This window comes from Genypterus blacodes, unplaced genomic scaffold (genome assembly GCF_046128005.1).
Source record: "Genypterus blacodes isolate CSIRO-AG114 ecotype Tasmania unplaced genomic scaffold, CSIRO-AGI_Gbla_v1 ptg000139l_1, whole genome shotgun sequence".
NCBI lineage: Eukaryota > Metazoa > Chordata > Actinopteri > Ophidiiformes > Ophidiidae > Genypterus > Genypterus blacodes.
This window is the reverse complement of record NW_027466941.1, coordinates 1,378,939-1,394,250: the sequence shown is the minus strand read 5'-3', so window position 1 is coordinate 1,394,250 and position 15,312 is coordinate 1,378,939. Positions and strand designations below refer to the sequence as shown.

Below are 15,312 nucleotides of genomic sequence, written 5' to 3'. Positions count from 1 at the left end.
TTACATGTGTGTGTGCGCTGTGTGTCACATTCTTTGGCTTGTGCAGCATCATTGGAGCATCGCCCACACTCTGCAAAATGTGCGTGATGAATATGAAGGTACACCGCCCAACAGCTTCGACTCACACGGCAGCCTGCAGCCCCACCTGGTGGACATCTGTGGTAATGTTCTGGTAGTGCGTGTACTGTATGTGTGCGTGAGTTAAAAAACTGCACAAATTCCTCACCTCTCACCCGGAAATGACCTTCTCCCTCACTTTCTCTCCATCTCCTCTCCTCTCCTCCCATCATGCATCTCACCTGTGCCCCTATAAACTAACCTCTTCCCCCCTCAAGCTGCAGCCGCTGTGATTTGATGAACGGGGGCGGCGGCGGCGGCGGTGTAATTTGTCACCAGGCTGCAGCGGATGGCAGGAGTCCACCGGCCTCTGAGCTGAGCTGCTCTCACACAGGAGGGAAATTTATAGCTGGAGACTCCCCGGTGGCAAACAGTGTCTGCAGCATGAGCACTTAGCTGCTAACACACCCGCAGATATGGATCAACTGTTAAAAGGAGGAATAGAAATTTATGAGCCGGTTGCCTCCATGCAGTAAAAATCAGTATAATCCAGATAATCAGTGTGTCACTATGTCATCAATCAGCTTGGCGGTTACATTAGGGCTCATTTAGTCTTAATGTGTGTGTGTAGATTTACGTGTCTGGGGTTCATTGTGTCTGTTTCACACGTTGTGCCCGGGCCACCGTCTATTTCTGTGGTTGCAGTTATGTGTGACTGTCTTTCGGAATGAGCCAGACTCTATTACACCCTGCTCCCTCCCTCAGAAGCTGGGCTAAAGCAACAGCTGATGTCAGTCCTGCTTAAAGACACACACACACACGCGCGCGCGCACGGACGCACGCACGCAAATGCACACACGCACCACACACACTAACAGTCTGAGCCGGCTACACCCACGATACAGCCTGATTACCATTAGGCAACGGCTTGAGGAGCACAGCAGTGAGGCGGGTTAGGGGGAGGAGCGCTGCTACGCCTCCTTCTCCCCGAGACTCATCACCACTTTCTTGGCTCTGCACCACGCTCACAAATCCACCATCCAAAGCTTGAACCCCAGGTTTACAGCAGACAGAGGAGGGGAGGGCGGTGATCCAAGACTCTCAGTCAACCCCCCATGTGCTCGGTTGGATCATGGAGCTGCACTGTCTTCCTGCTGAGACCCTGACCAGAGCCAGCTCCAGTGCCACGGACCCCCTTTATGACAACTACTGCCCACCCTATGCCCAGAAAGGGACAGACAGGCGTAAGGAAAAGGAAATGGAGAGTAGAGTTCTGTGTCCGGCTGTAACCAGACTCTCAAAGCCCCCCGGCCCTACGCCTGCTCCGGCCCCAGCTGTGGCCCAGGTTCCCACACTTGTCGGTGGGGGAAGAGGCCCTGGCGGCTGGCCAGAGCACAGCTACTGCAGCTGGAGCGTGGGCCTGGGAAGACCGGGTCAAGGAGCTGAGCTGCCTCGAGACATAAACACTGGAAGAGGAGGACGGAGAGGTCCGGAGGGAGTTAGAGGGGAGGTGCAGAACAGAGGAGAGGACAGGGTTCGTCCCAACCGGAGCCCCAGTCCATCACAGAGCCAGGAGCACACCAGCGCTCTGTCTGTCTATGATAACCTCCCTGAAGCTGGGAGCCCTGGCAGCGTCCAGGAGGTCACAGACATGGACACCAGCTTCCAGGAGCGATGGCAGGAGCAGATGTACCAAGCTTGGGCCCCTGAGCTGATGCAGGACCTGATGGAGGAAGACGGATTGAGTGCAGAGAAGAGCTCCTGGTCCTCCTGTGAGATCATGCTCCCTGGAAGTGAATCTAGTAACCAGGAGCCAAATCCAGGCCAGCAAAAGACCCAAGAGCAAGAATCAGAACCAGAACCGGCCTCAGGATCCTGTACATTTGAACAGTCAGTGCCGGTGCTGCCACCCCAGGTCCCGATGTCGCTTCCTCAGCCGCAGCTTGCAGCAAGTCCCCCTCAACCCCCTATGGGTCAAGCCCTGTGGCCTCGAGAGGAAGCCCAGAATCCGGAGCAGCCGGCCTGGGGTCCTAGGGAGCCCCCACCTGTACCTCTGGCTGACCCCAACGCCAGCGCCCTCCGCAGCCTCCTCACCAACCTGCAGCAGCAGATAGGCCGACAGCGAGAGGAGTACGAGGAACGCATCCTCAGGTAAACAGGTTGAAATTTGTTACATGATTCTAAAATTTGTTTCCCACATATTTAACATAGTTTAGACAGATTTTGCTATAACTACAGCTTCCAGTGAAAGCTAGCACATGAATAAAAGGCGTGTGTGCGAGTGTGTGTGTGTCCAGTTAAGACTCTGGTCACTCTCTTGACCCTTGTGTCACCCCATATCCTGCTGAGTTCACATTGCATTCAACAACTGCTGAGAACAACCCTGAGAAGTGCTTACTGCCAGCGTTCTCCTGAGGGTTCCCATGATGCACTGCTGCGATTAAAGTACCGGGTTGTTAACACAGTGCATGTCAAGATAGATGCATTACACACATGTACTCGACTGTTCCCTATGGTTACTCGGGCTTCGCACAGCCACTGAGGTTGACCTACAGAAACAGCTCATGCTACTGGAAAGAGAGCTAATTTAAGGGGCCATGCTGCTGACCTCGACACAAACGCATGCCTCATTCATTACTGATATAGATAGAGCGAGTCTAAGGTCACACATTGGTAGTGTTTGGCAAGGAGAAGAGGGAGTCGACAGCGAAACACAGATTAGCTCAGCAGAAAGGAGATATTAGCAGGCATCCATTGATTGAGATTGTTTTTTTTGTGCCCTATTTGTTTCTCCCTTCAGCCTCGAGCAGAGGAACGAGGAGCTACAGGTCGAGGTGATTCGGCTGAGGACGAACCTCATACAGCAGCGACAGTGGTACCAGGCGGTGCAGGTTAAGATTGTGGAGTCGGAGAGAGGGCGAGCCGCCGCCGAACACCGCAACGGCGATCAGCAGAGAGAGATGGAGCAGTTCTTCGACACCTTCGGCGAGCTCAACAACGAAGCCAAGAAGACGGAGTGCATAGTCAAGGGCTTGTGAGGAAGAATGTGTGTGTGTGTGTGTGTGTGCTAAAGGCTTGAACAGTGTGTGTGTGGGGGGGAAGGAGGCACAAGACTGATTAGTTCACTGTTTGTTAAATGTTCACATTCATTAAAGAGATTTTACTCATTTTAATTAACAATTTTCAGCGAGATTACATCCTGAGACCACTGAGTGTCTAGTTTGGATGTAATTCCCCTGAAAATCCTTACATTAAGAGGAGAATCACAGTCAGGAGAAGAAATAGAAAACATAACTATGAGAAATATTCACGGATTTCACTTTATTGAGTAAAGGCAAAAGATGTTGGCTGAGTGGCAGAAGTGTGATCGTTGCAATTACAGGACATCTCTGAAAATAAAACGTGAACCAAAACTGCAGATACGTGAGCCGTACAGTGATGTGTGTGTACACCATGGAGCGTCTTTCAGATGTGCTAAACACATGAGATGTTGAGCACTGTGTACTTGTGTACTTTTTTTCCAATGACACCAATCGGAGCGAGTCGGGCCGCTTCCTCTGGTCGCTTAAGGCAATGACTGAATGAGTTTAGAAAAAGGAAAACAAAAGAGAAGAGTACAATCTGCTGCTTGATAAGTGTTCCATGACTCCGTAGTGTCAGATTCCCTACATGTCCGTCACACTATGACATCAGTCTGCGATGAGCAACTCCGCGGCCCATTTTCAAAGTCCGTCTCGAGCTGCGGGGTGCCTCATCTCCATTCAGGACCCCGCAGTCTCCTCCGTAATCTACGCCGTGAAGAACTCTCTGCTTCACACTGCTTAGCAAACTTCCTTCCACAGACTTTTCCTGTACAGGCGACTGGGGGGGCGACTGCTGTCTTCCAAGGACAATTCATAAGAAGATAAAGGAGGAGAGTGCAGCACAGTACATAGATCACACACACACACACACACACACACACACACACACACACACACACACACACACACACACACACACACACACACACACACACACACACACAGGCGTGCGTGTATAGGCATACAAGGAAAAACAATCTCTCAAACGAGGCTTTCAGAACCGTGACGGCTCTGTAAGTAAGAGAAGCAAATTCTCTTTATAACAAGAAGAACTTAAAGGCATCATTGACGCCTAACATGCGAGTTAAACACGGTTATTCATGTTTGACTGCATTTAGATGTGAACTACGTGACGGGCGGTTCGTGATTCGATTCGGTTCCGGTACGAATGGAATGGTTTAGAGCGGTAGCGGCCCGTGGGTTGGGTTGTCAAGGAGATGCTTTGACAATGAACTTGATTACCACGGAGCCCCACATGGGAGTGTGTGCAACATTTTGCAAGAGCTTAAAAAATAAATACAACTACATGGATCCTTTTGCCTCTCCCACATTTACAGGATTATGCTGTTTCTTTTTGATACACACACACACACACTGATAGTCTGTACCGTGACGTCAGAGGGGGGCGGGGTCGTTGTTGTTGCAGTATATACTTCTACATGTACACTTAATTTCTTAAAACAAACACACTTCACCTATGTGTGATGAAAGGGTCTACGTCCACAATGAGGGGGTCAGATCATGACATCGTTACAAAGAGCTCATTATATCGGGGGGGAGGGAAATTAAAAATGGTAAACACGGCAACCACAGCTCCCCCTGGCTGTCGGGAGTAAAAGCTCAAAATCCACATCACTCTGTAGCCATGGAATTATAAAAACACTGTGTGGAAAGCAGCAGCAGCAGCCGGGGCGGGGCGGGGCGGGGCGGGGCAGGCGGGCGGGCGGGTTGCAATACTGCCCAGCTAGGGTTTAGTGTTTGATCCTCAGGTGGTTTTGTGCGATCGACTTGTTGTAAAGCTTTTGTTCGATTAAGTATAACATGCACAAGAGCGGTGGGCAGCTGTGGTTTGTGTTCAATGTGTGTCTAACCCATGACGTTAACCTGCTCTAAAACATATCAAACTATTAAAACACAGGCGTTCAGGACGGACAACAGTACCCCACCTACTCCTGATAATGTTGTGCGTCGTCAATCCGGTGAAAAGAAAAGACGACTATCCACAGAATGAGAGTGAACCAAACCTTTGACTGAATAGATTTCAAAGCTGTGGCCTCTAGGCAGCAGCTAGGAGCCCACAAGAGAGAAACTGAAGCTGAACTCAAGAGGTTCAAAGCAGCACCAAACTAGATCACACACCGAAAGAAAATAGAAAAATAAACCTATTTGTTGAAGGTAACAACGGCGAGAAATCATTCAAAATGAAAACAAAAAGGGAGAGGGAGAGAGGAGGGGGGGAGGAAGTGAAGGCGTACTGATATCTGGATGGTTTGTATACAGGAGAAGGCTGTGGGCTTCACTGACTCTCGTCCAGCTGCCCCGTCAGTGTGTCGATGCTGCTGCTGTCCGTGTCCGAGGCCAGCGTGTGCTCCGTGGACATGGACGAGATGTCGTTGGCCGATGACGACTGGGAGGCGGAGCCAGACACGACATCTGATGAGAGCCCAACACATGCAAAGCTCAGGGAATTTTCTAATCGACAATAAACAATTGACTGTGATGGGAAATGAGGAAGATGTACCTGAACAATCTTCTTTCATCAGCCCATTTTTGTTTCTTTCCTCCCAGTCGATTACTTCGTCATAAATGAGCTCTGTGGAGAGACAGGAAATGAATGATAAGCATCGCTTCAGCCTGATTACTTGGCAGGCATAATTACAACACGAGGGGAGGATGATTGCAGACTGCAGTGCTGATAGATTTCCCTAGAGGGCGGTGCATCCCACCTTTCCACTGATCGATGCTGTGCTCCCTCTCTTCCAGCTGTTTATCGCAGATCTGGGGAGGCGGCTGTGAAACAGAGACGAATAGATGACATCAAGGTCACACACAGTTTGTTAGGAGTTACACCGACGGAGCGGTCCAACTCACCGCGTCGGCCTCGGCCGGGTCGTACCACACGTGGATGTAGGGGTGATTGAGGGCCTCCTCCACAGAGATGCGGCTCTCGGGGTCGATGACGAGCATTTTGGACAGCAGGTCCCGCGCTTGGCCCGCTGTCGTGGACACAAAAGGAAGGGCAAGTGTTACTATGGAAACATGACGATGACATCAGCTCTTTTTAAGTGGGCTTCATGAGAATTGATTGCTTCCTCTTGCAGCGTTGGGTAACGTCTCAGGCGATGTCACGCTCTGTTCCCTCGTTACAGGGATGTGATCTCCTCCACAGATTGAACGAGGAGCGACTCGTGACCTCTTTCACTCCGACAGAGAGCCACTGATTGCGGTTAATAGAAATATCAGACATGTTAACGCCCTGAACACTTACTCTTCAGCTTGTCATGTTCTGAGTCAGAAGGGAAGGCCCAGTCGGGGAAGAGCTCGGCGAAGCTGACCCCAGGGTACTGAGGTTTATTCATCACGTAGTTCCTCACCGTCTCCATCAGACGGTTCATAAACTCCAGACTGGGTGTTCCCAGAACCTCGATCACCTTGTTCCACTGGTCAATGTCTGGACAAGTCGCTTGTTAAGGAAAAGAAACAGCTGGGGTGTTAGCATGTACACATGACAGCAGAGTGACTCATCAGTGTTTCCTCCATATTCAGTGATGAACTCAGCTGAGCACATGGAGGAACGCCGCTGACTGACTGAAGTGTGGTCAAAAAGACTTTGTCACCAGATTGAAAGCATTCTGCTCCATAAAACAAGGACGCCTGAAGACATCATCTGGTGGTGGAGCGTTTGGAGACAGAGGAGAGGCGGGGGAGCGATCGGTGTGCTAAGACGAGATAAACGGCGCTAAGCGGAAGCTGATGGGGTGTGAATGAGCCGACGAGGGGAAGGGGGGGGGAGACGGAGCGAGCCGGGAAGGATACGGTCCGTGCCCTGGAAGATGACGCTGCCCTTCACCATTTCTCCCATGATGCACCCCACTGACCAGATATCCACTGGGAACAGAGAGGAACACATTAACATACAGGCAGACGCACAAGAATCAATAGAAATGAGCAGGTAGGATCCAACAAAACACACAAATGAGAGCACTGCAGTAACACTCCAGGGTTTAAGCTGAAAGGCTGAACATTTCTAAAGGTGAATCTGGGCTCTGTTTTATTTCGCCGTGTTCTTCTCTCTCTTCTCGCCGACTCGGGGAGCGGACAAACTCTCCCGGGCCGTTACTCCTCCGCTCCAGAGGTCCGCTTATCAGTGTACACAGCTGTTACTCTCTCACACACACGCTTTCCTGCACAAGCACGTATCTGTGTGTGTGTGTGGGTGTGGGTGGGTGGGTGTGTGTGTGTGCTTAGCAGAGAAGGATGTCGTCGTCGTGTTGCTCACTTCTCCTCTGTAAACAGTCCTGGTAAAAGAAAAACGCCTCTCTCTCTTTTTCTCTCCTGATTCATTGCAGTAAACACTTTTCTGCTGCTGTAACGTCTGCGGATCACGTCGGGGTCGACTGTACTCAGGGAATACGTGCAAACCGTTAATTCCACCTATAAACTGTGACGCCGTGTGGGCTCTATTTATGTGACAGATCTGATCAGGCAGCTTGGTTTCCTGTTGGGCCAGGTCACAGAAAAAACGCTGATTAAACCAGGGGCTCGTTTTAAAAGGTTTTACCACTCAGCTGAGGACACACACACACACACACACACACACACACACACACACACACACACACACACACACACACACACACACACACACACACACACACACACACACACACACACACACACACACACACACACACACACACACACACACACACACACACACACACACACACACACACACACACACACACACACACACTTCACTGGTGCAGAATGAAGCCGGAGGTACAGTAGCTCACCTCCTCTAACATGACTGACTGATTTGTAAGTTTCCTTAATCCTGTGATGGATCATTTCCAACATTACTTTCCGGTTGAGCTGGTTCAGATAAAAGGCTGGATGGATGTCCTGGTGTCAGGCAAATTAGTGTTCAGCTAATTTCAAGTACAATCTGAAGTCTTAAGCTGTGCTGATGTCTCTCACGTATGCTCTGCTGTAAAGACAAAGTGTTCCTGTAGATCTGCATCCCCGCTTAGTGAGAAACAACTGTGGAAATGTGGAACAGATGGAGAGGGAAGCATGGAGGATTGTGTGTGTGTGTGTGTGTGTGTGTGTGTGTGTGTGTGTGTGTGTGTGTGAGATCATTTCAGCCGTTCTGTAGCCAAGTGACCGCAGATCCACTGCAGCACAGCGGCGAGGACATTCATCGCCATCATCGGGAATCAATAAGACCGATAACGATAAACAACTACGGCCGGGCTGATATGGAACTGTGCGCTGCATCAACGCACGATCTGAGCTATCTCTAAACCTGCAGAGCCCTGAGGGCAGCGTACCGTTCTCCTTGTACTTCATGCCCAGGATGACCTCGGGGGCTCTGTAGTATCTGGTCACCACGTAGGGAGTCATCATGAAGTTAGTGCACGCTGTCCTCGCCAAGCCAAAGTCCAGGATCTTCAGGGTGCAGTCTGACTTCACCACGATGTTGCTGGGCTTCAGGTCCTGGGAGAACACAAACAAAATGACCTTTCTGCTGGGGAACTGTTTTGTAATTTAGGTTTCTTTTATAAAGGTCGACTGAAGGTTGACTTAATCCCCTGAGTCACGTTACCCTATGGATGATGCCAGCAGAGTGCAGGTGCCGGATGCCGCAGAGGATCTGGTACAGCAGGTAGGACATCCTCTCGTGGTCCAGGTCCATGTGGATCACCTGGCACAGGCTGGCATCCATCAGCTCCATGACCAGATACCTGAAGGGGAGCGGGCAGAGGAGGGTGTTCAGAGAAATAGATGAAGAACAAACGGAAGAAGAAGAAGCTTCCACTTAAGATTCTGCACAGAGTGGACAGCAAAACTCTCCACTGCGACTCACAGATCCTGGAATTCCTCCAGGGACTTCTGAGGCGTGAACACATTGATCAGACGAATGATCTGCAAGCAGAGAGACGGACCATTAGTCCACTCTGTTACTCCGTCTCCACATCCAATCCACAGCGGAGAGGAGAGGAGCCGCACAGAGAGCGGAGCACTCAGTCAGTTTGATTCACATGATGTTGACCCTCCATTCCTCAAGTTAATGCGTTATTGTCATATTTCTGTTGTCTAACCAGAGAGCGTGTACGCCGTCTGCTTTGAGCTAATGTGATCTCATCAACCGGCGATAATTAAAATCTCGGCAAAAACATTTTCTGACCTACATAACTTAACCATCGATATCAAACCGACCCTGTGATTGATGAGGCATTCTGGGAGCTGCAGTCTGCTCTGGCACTTGACCAACATGAGCCTCAAACAATCCTCTGGATGAAGAGGAGCCCTAAAATCTGAGGCATTTACACTCAGTTTAAATGTTCATTAATACAAACCATATTAAGTTAATTAATCTCAAATTCAGGACACAAAGTTCCTCTACGATACTCTGGATTACTGCAACAACAATATACAGCAAACTGCGTCACTTTCTGTCTCAAAGGTCGCTACAAATTCCGTGCTCGCCTCGATGAGCTTGTGCATAATCCAGCAGGAGTGAACACACATGACATTCGGCTGACATTCAAATCAAAGGCGTACGTTTTTGTGGTTGACACATTTGAGCAGCACCAGCTCCCTGTAGGCTCGCTTGGCGTGGGTCTGGTTCTGGAAGGGCCGGCACAGCTTCTTCACCGCCACCGGGATGCCGAGGACCGTATCTAAAGCGGAGCTGAGCACACACACACACACACACACACACAGGGAGACGATCAGAGGGCGGAGGTAAAAGCGTCCGTCCGGGTAAAAGCTTACGACCGGCGCACAAAGCAACAAAAGAGCAGGCGATAACAGAGGAGGCAATAAAAACAACGACACCACAGCCACTCATCTGGATTATTCTCTAACTTCTAATGTACTTTCTGCTCTTTCCTCATATATAACCAACATAGTCTTCCTCGCCTTTCGCTGCAGGTTACTCTACTCTGCCTTCTCTCCAGAGTGTGTGTCCCTGTTGTGTTCACACTCTTTCCCCATTCCAGCTCATTTGCCTGCGATTTAACTAAAACATCACGGGATCCCTCGCGTGCAAAGGTGACGTTTTAAGTAGAAGGTCAAATCACAGCGATGGATCATCCTCAGGAGAGCAGAGACTTCAACGCAACCTGCCCACTGGATTGGGAACAATTTTGGTTTTGAAGTTAAGATCAAATGTTCATTAAATCTTTGAAAATCTATGCAGCATTTATAGGAAAGCTAAATGTCAACACTGCTACAATGAGGCCCCGACATTTAACCTCACTCATGCAAAAGACGTATTTCCTCAAACAGGAAGGCCTTGGTGTCTTTGTCAAGGATTCAAAGGAGGAAGAGAAGTCTCAGTGGCCTCACCAGACGATGCCCTGGGCCCCGGAGCCGATGGCACGGAGCTGCTGGTAACGCTTCAGTACAGTGAAGGTGGAGTCTCCCACCTGGACGCTGTAGAACTGGCTGTCCGCCTCACTCATCCTGCTGAACAGTCAGGCCCACCAGCACTGTCTGCAACGAGACACACACACACACACACGTGTAAAAATAAACACAGGGATGCACAGGGGCAGAGAAACAGCGACCGACAACTTGGACATCCTGAGGCTCATGACTGCGCGCACACACACACACGCACGCACGCGCGCGCACACACACACACACACACACACACACACACACACACACACACACACACACACACACACACACACACACACACACACACACACACACACACACACACACACACACACACACACACACACACACACACACACACACACACACACACACACACACACACACACACACGATTCACGTAAAGCAGGTTTATAATTCCTAATCTTCAGTTTCACAACAAGTGAGTCAATATGGAATAAGCATGTGGGTTATTAATACATGTTAACAGATGCTGTGTGTGTCTCTGTGTGTGTATAAATCATATGGAAGTGTTAGAGATGATTGTTCATGCAGGAAGCAGAGAGGGAGTATTATTCTTAGCCAAAAGCGAGGGTTTGTTTGTGTGTGTGTGGGTGAGGACACAGCAGCATGTGTGTGCGCCTCTGTGTGTGTGTGTGTGTGTGTGTGTGTGTGTGTGTGTGTGTGTAGTTATCACACAGTCATGGTTGTTTGTCATTCCTCCACAAAGCAGACACAGGTTAAATGGAGTCTGATGGAGCAGCCAGCAGAGGAGTCTATGATCCCACACAGCAGCAACGCTCCTCCGTCCCTTTATTGGCCGGAATCGCTGCTTCAATCATCACTGAACTGACAGATTGATGACAGATGATCGAGTGGAAATTTGACAATCCATTAATCAGTGCAGGAAATCATCAAGTGCATCAAACATTTGTTAATTACAGCTTCAAATATGATTCCAAAAAACTCTGTAAAGACTCAAATTTGGCCAATATAGACTAATCTGACAAGACACGCCCACAAACTACCATCAGATTTGTGTATCCAATGACATCATGTTGGTCGTTATCATTGTGCACACCTGCAATTTAAAATAAACTTTATTTGACATTCTGCCTCCTCTAATCCCCAGTGATCTCACGCCATGATGCCTCTCTGCTTTGGTTTTGTTGCTTTTGCATTGTTTCCAGTTTCCATTATTCTTCTGTTCTGTAGCTTTGCCCTTCTATTTTTATCACATTGTGTTTTATAACCAAGCAAATAAACTTAATGCACACACACACACACACACACACACACACACACACACACACACACACACACACACACACACACACACACACACACACACACACACACATATATTGAATAGCTGGCTTTCAGATGTAGGAGGTGTAAGTCACCACACTATTGCTCAGATGAAAAATGAATCCTTCTCCTCCTCCCTCCATCTCTTTCTCTCTTCCTCTTCTTCCTCCCTGTGCTTCACCTCCTTCTGTTCACATCTTAGGTTCAGCTTGTTCGTTCGCTGCACCCAGAGAGAGAGAGAGAGAGCTGCAAAGACCTCTCTCTCTCCCTCTCTCTCCCTTGGCCTTTGTCTTCCTTTGCCGTTGTTTTATGCTCCAATCATTCTTTTCTGTCCTCTCTGCTCTCTTCCCATCTTCCTCCCCGTGGCAGAGTCCTAAAATGCCCAACGCGGGACTGAACGCTGCTGACAAATCCACCTTTTATTACAGCTTTCCTCCGGTGATTACTGAGTGAATCACATTCATCCAGACTTGTTATTATACCTAGCACCGGGTTGAGAACAAACCGATTAAGATAAACAAGCACCGTGAAGGAAATATGAAAACGACAATCCTTCCCTTACTGTAAAGCCGGAGCAGACTTTACACATACAGCTGAGTCAGCACAGCTACGGGGCGATAGAGACGGTCTTTGATAGGGAACAACAGAGGCACGGTGACACAACCAGGCTCAGAAACACACAGACAGGCAGACAGACGGACAATCGCCACTTCAATTGGATTAAATTAGCATTGACAGAATGATCATGTCTCATCTGAACATGTGGACCACTGATGAAGGCCTGAGCGGCTTATTTTGGATCCAAGAATTGTATATTTAACTGAATCGTTCGGGCGATTTTAAGTGAATTGAACAGCCAACACCCTTTCCATTATTTGTTATTCCCTCAATTTAAAATGTTATGGTGAAAATTAAACCGAGCATCAGGATAAGGACTTGTATAACGCAGAATAATTATAGTAATCGCTGCAATAATACGGCTCAAAGCAAATGTGTAGCTATATTAAGTGCTTTTAGTCATATTGAATTTTACAGCAGAGATAAATGTTTAACAACCCCTTTTAACAAACGCACACGCACATGCGCGCACACACACACACACACACACACACACACACACACACACGCACACACACACACACGAGCCAACAATTAAACCGTCAGAGACTGGAATGTTAAACAGGAGGAAAGCCGAATAATTACAGAACTACAATGTCTGGTGTAGCAAATGTGATTTATCCAGGAAATGATTATCAACCGGATACTTAGTGGAAATAATTGAAAAGATACAGAGCGAGTAAATAGTTCTCTCTGAAGCTGGAGGTTCATCATGTGACTTTGATCATTTTTACTACAGAAGGAACGGAGCAGTGATCTCATCCGCCTTCATCAAAGGGACTATTAATTTCAACCTAAGGCTTGTGATCCCTGTGCTGCTCAGTCTGGTCCACTCTGGGGGTCTGAGGTATTAAACGATGATGCGTTTAATCGCAGTAGGGGATGGGGGGGTGGGTGGGATGGTAGTCAGTTTGGATTCCAAGTAATTCCATCCATGCTCACAGTTTAATCACGTTTCAGTCTCGATCGCAGTTGAGTATAGCGCGTTATGTTTGTTATGTTATATTAAAGTAGCTCGGTTCATCTTGTGTTGACGTGTGCTGAGACGAAGCACAACCAGACAAACTCCTGGCTTATTTTCTGTGTGCCGTTTGTACAGGAGTATGGTATGCTGACAATGTGCTGCTGGTCCATACACACCATGCCAACTTATCTAAGCTTAAACTGCTTCAGGGTAGATACGGTGTAAAGACAGACTAATCCCATATCACACTTGGTACTTCAGGTTCTCTGATTTGTTGACAAGTTGGGACTTGATCTTCAGATACCATGCCAACAACACTAGACAGAGGCGAAATGGGAGCACAGGTCGTTATCGTAGGCAGCTTAGTATGTGAAGGCGACTGCGATGTTGGTTTGGGAACCTGAGTGTAATCAGTGTTCTGTATTAAAGGGTGTCCATGTTAGCTGGTGCCTTGAGCTGTGGCGTGTTGTATGTAGTGTTGGTACATATTTAAGGATGATTGTGATGTGATGTCTGAGATCTCATCAAAGCTAAGAGGACCGAAGGGAGGCCTGGGTTGCCTTTAAAGTCTCAAAAATCACTGGGGTCATTTTGCAGCTGGGTCCCTTTTAAGTTCAGGTTAATGAACTGGGTTTGGTTCATTTTGAAAGAACCAAATGTGAGAAAACTCAAAACATACAGAGGTCATTTAGTTCCCTCTGCAAATGCCTAATTATTGCAATTTAATACTAATAAAAACCAGCTGAAGATAATTTGGAATCTGACTTTAATTAAAATATATGTCACTGACTGTATTATAATAGATGGACAGTGACATCTAAACATCTCAATCTACTATTTAAAACATTTTATTTTCATTACATTTTCTTTAAACTGATTTGCCATATAAATAGAAGCAGTATGCAATCATTTTGTTTAAAAAAGTAAATTTAATGACCATATAACCACAGATGCGATAATAAGGAGCAGTGTCGTCATAAAATAAGGTTTGAACGTCTTAAAATATACATGTTAAATCTTATACGGTCACTACCAGCGACTCATTCCAGCTACAAGTCACTAGATAACGTGGTCACTAGTTAATCTGAAACACCGGCCTACAGAGATGTCATTCATTGGCAGATGTGTATTATATATACATACATACTATATATATATATATATACTGCACATATAGAGGAAGTATGTCTGTCATGTACACATTATAAGCCTGTGACAAAGAATAGGTCTGACAGGGAATCATTGTAATTCCCACATCCAGCATTCCTGCACTAAAATACACACAGAGGTATGAAGTCACCAGTATGACACACGCCACGGCCGCATCAGCGCCGGCACCCTAGTGGCTCAACGCAGTCAGATAGCACCGAGTCATTCCGCCGAAGTCACCGGAGCCAAAAGCCCGTCAAATTCTGCCCACAAACTCGCCGCGGCCCTCCGCTCCCCCCGCCTTCACTTCCCCCGGTGTCAATGCGGTAGTCAGGCCGGAGCTCAAGAGAAAGCTCGGACGGACCAACAGACGGTAGAGGCGGCGGCACCACCAGCGGCGGTAACGGCGGCGGCACACACGGTACCTACCTTCTCCCTTCACCGCTCCCAGGGCACTCCCATGCATCGAAAACACGGAATTATACGCTCCCTCCGTCTTCCAGGCACAGTCGAGAATGGGAAAAGTTTGGGAGCACCGTTGCCCGAGCTGTCACGACAGAACCCGAGCGAACTCCAGCAGCAGCAGCAGCAGCACGGAGGGACGGACGGGCGCGGAGGAAGGGACGCCACAACAAGCGGAGAGAGCACGCGCCTGACGTCATCACGCAACGTTCAACGTGGGACAAAGTTTTTTCCGGCAAACTTTTTTGTTCCGAAATT

General features: G+C 48.4%; 2 protein-coding genes across 2 annotated transcripts; one reads left to right on the top strand and one right to left on the bottom strand.

The window, feature by feature from the left end:
- The first annotated feature begins 1,189 nt into the window (after positions 1 to 1,189).
- On the top strand, positions 1,190 to 3,525 carry LOC143011886 (uncharacterized). Its single transcript, XM_076164888.1, has 2 exons — positions 1,190 to 2,208; positions 2,858 to 3,525. The coding sequence occupies exons 1-2, from the start codon at positions 1,190 to 1,192 to the stop codon at positions 3,093 to 3,095; spliced, it is 1,257 nt and encodes a 418-aa protein (XP_076021003.1). The 3' UTR covers positions 3,096 to 3,525.
- A 61-nt stretch (positions 3,526 to 3,586) lies between these two features.
- Positions 3,587 to 15,227, bottom strand: mapk9 (mitogen-activated protein kinase 9). The gene is made up of 12 exons (XM_076164927.1): positions 15,022 to 15,227; positions 10,497 to 10,643; positions 9,708 to 9,837; positions 9,010 to 9,068; positions 8,749 to 8,887; positions 8,474 to 8,639; positions 6,957 to 7,028; positions 6,409 to 6,591; positions 6,012 to 6,136; positions 5,867 to 5,930; positions 5,662 to 5,733; positions 3,587 to 5,573 (listed from the first exon to the last, which is right to left on the bottom strand). Exons 2-12 carry the CDS (start codon positions 10,610 to 10,612, stop codon positions 5,437 to 5,439), a joined length of 1,263 nt encoding a protein of 420 aa, XP_076021042.1. The 5' UTR covers positions 10,613 to 10,643; positions 15,022 to 15,227; the 3' UTR covers positions 3,587 to 5,436.
- Between the last annotated feature and the right edge of the window lie 85 nt (positions 15,228 to 15,312).

Coding starts and splice junctions, on each gene's coding strand:
- mapk9 (XM_076164927.1), bottom strand. CDS start 10,612: ATGAGTGAGGCGGACAGCCAGTTCTACAGCGTCCAGGTGGGAGACTCC. Junction 9,069..9,707: donor AATGTGTCAACCACAAAAAC/GTACGCCTTTGA, acceptor CTCTGCTTGCAG/ATCATTCGTCTGATCAATGT. Junction 5,734..5,866: donor CAGCATCGATCAGTGGAAAG/GTGGGATGCACC, acceptor GTCTCTCCACAG/AGCTCATTTATGACGAAGTA.
- LOC143011886 (XM_076164888.1), top strand. CDS start 1,190: ATGGAGCTGCACTGTCTTCCTGCTGAGACCCTGACCAGAGCCAGCTCC. Junction 2,209..2,857: donor TACGAGGAACGCATCCTCAG/GTAAACAGGTTG, acceptor TTCTCCCTTCAG/CCTCGAGCAGAGGAACGAGG.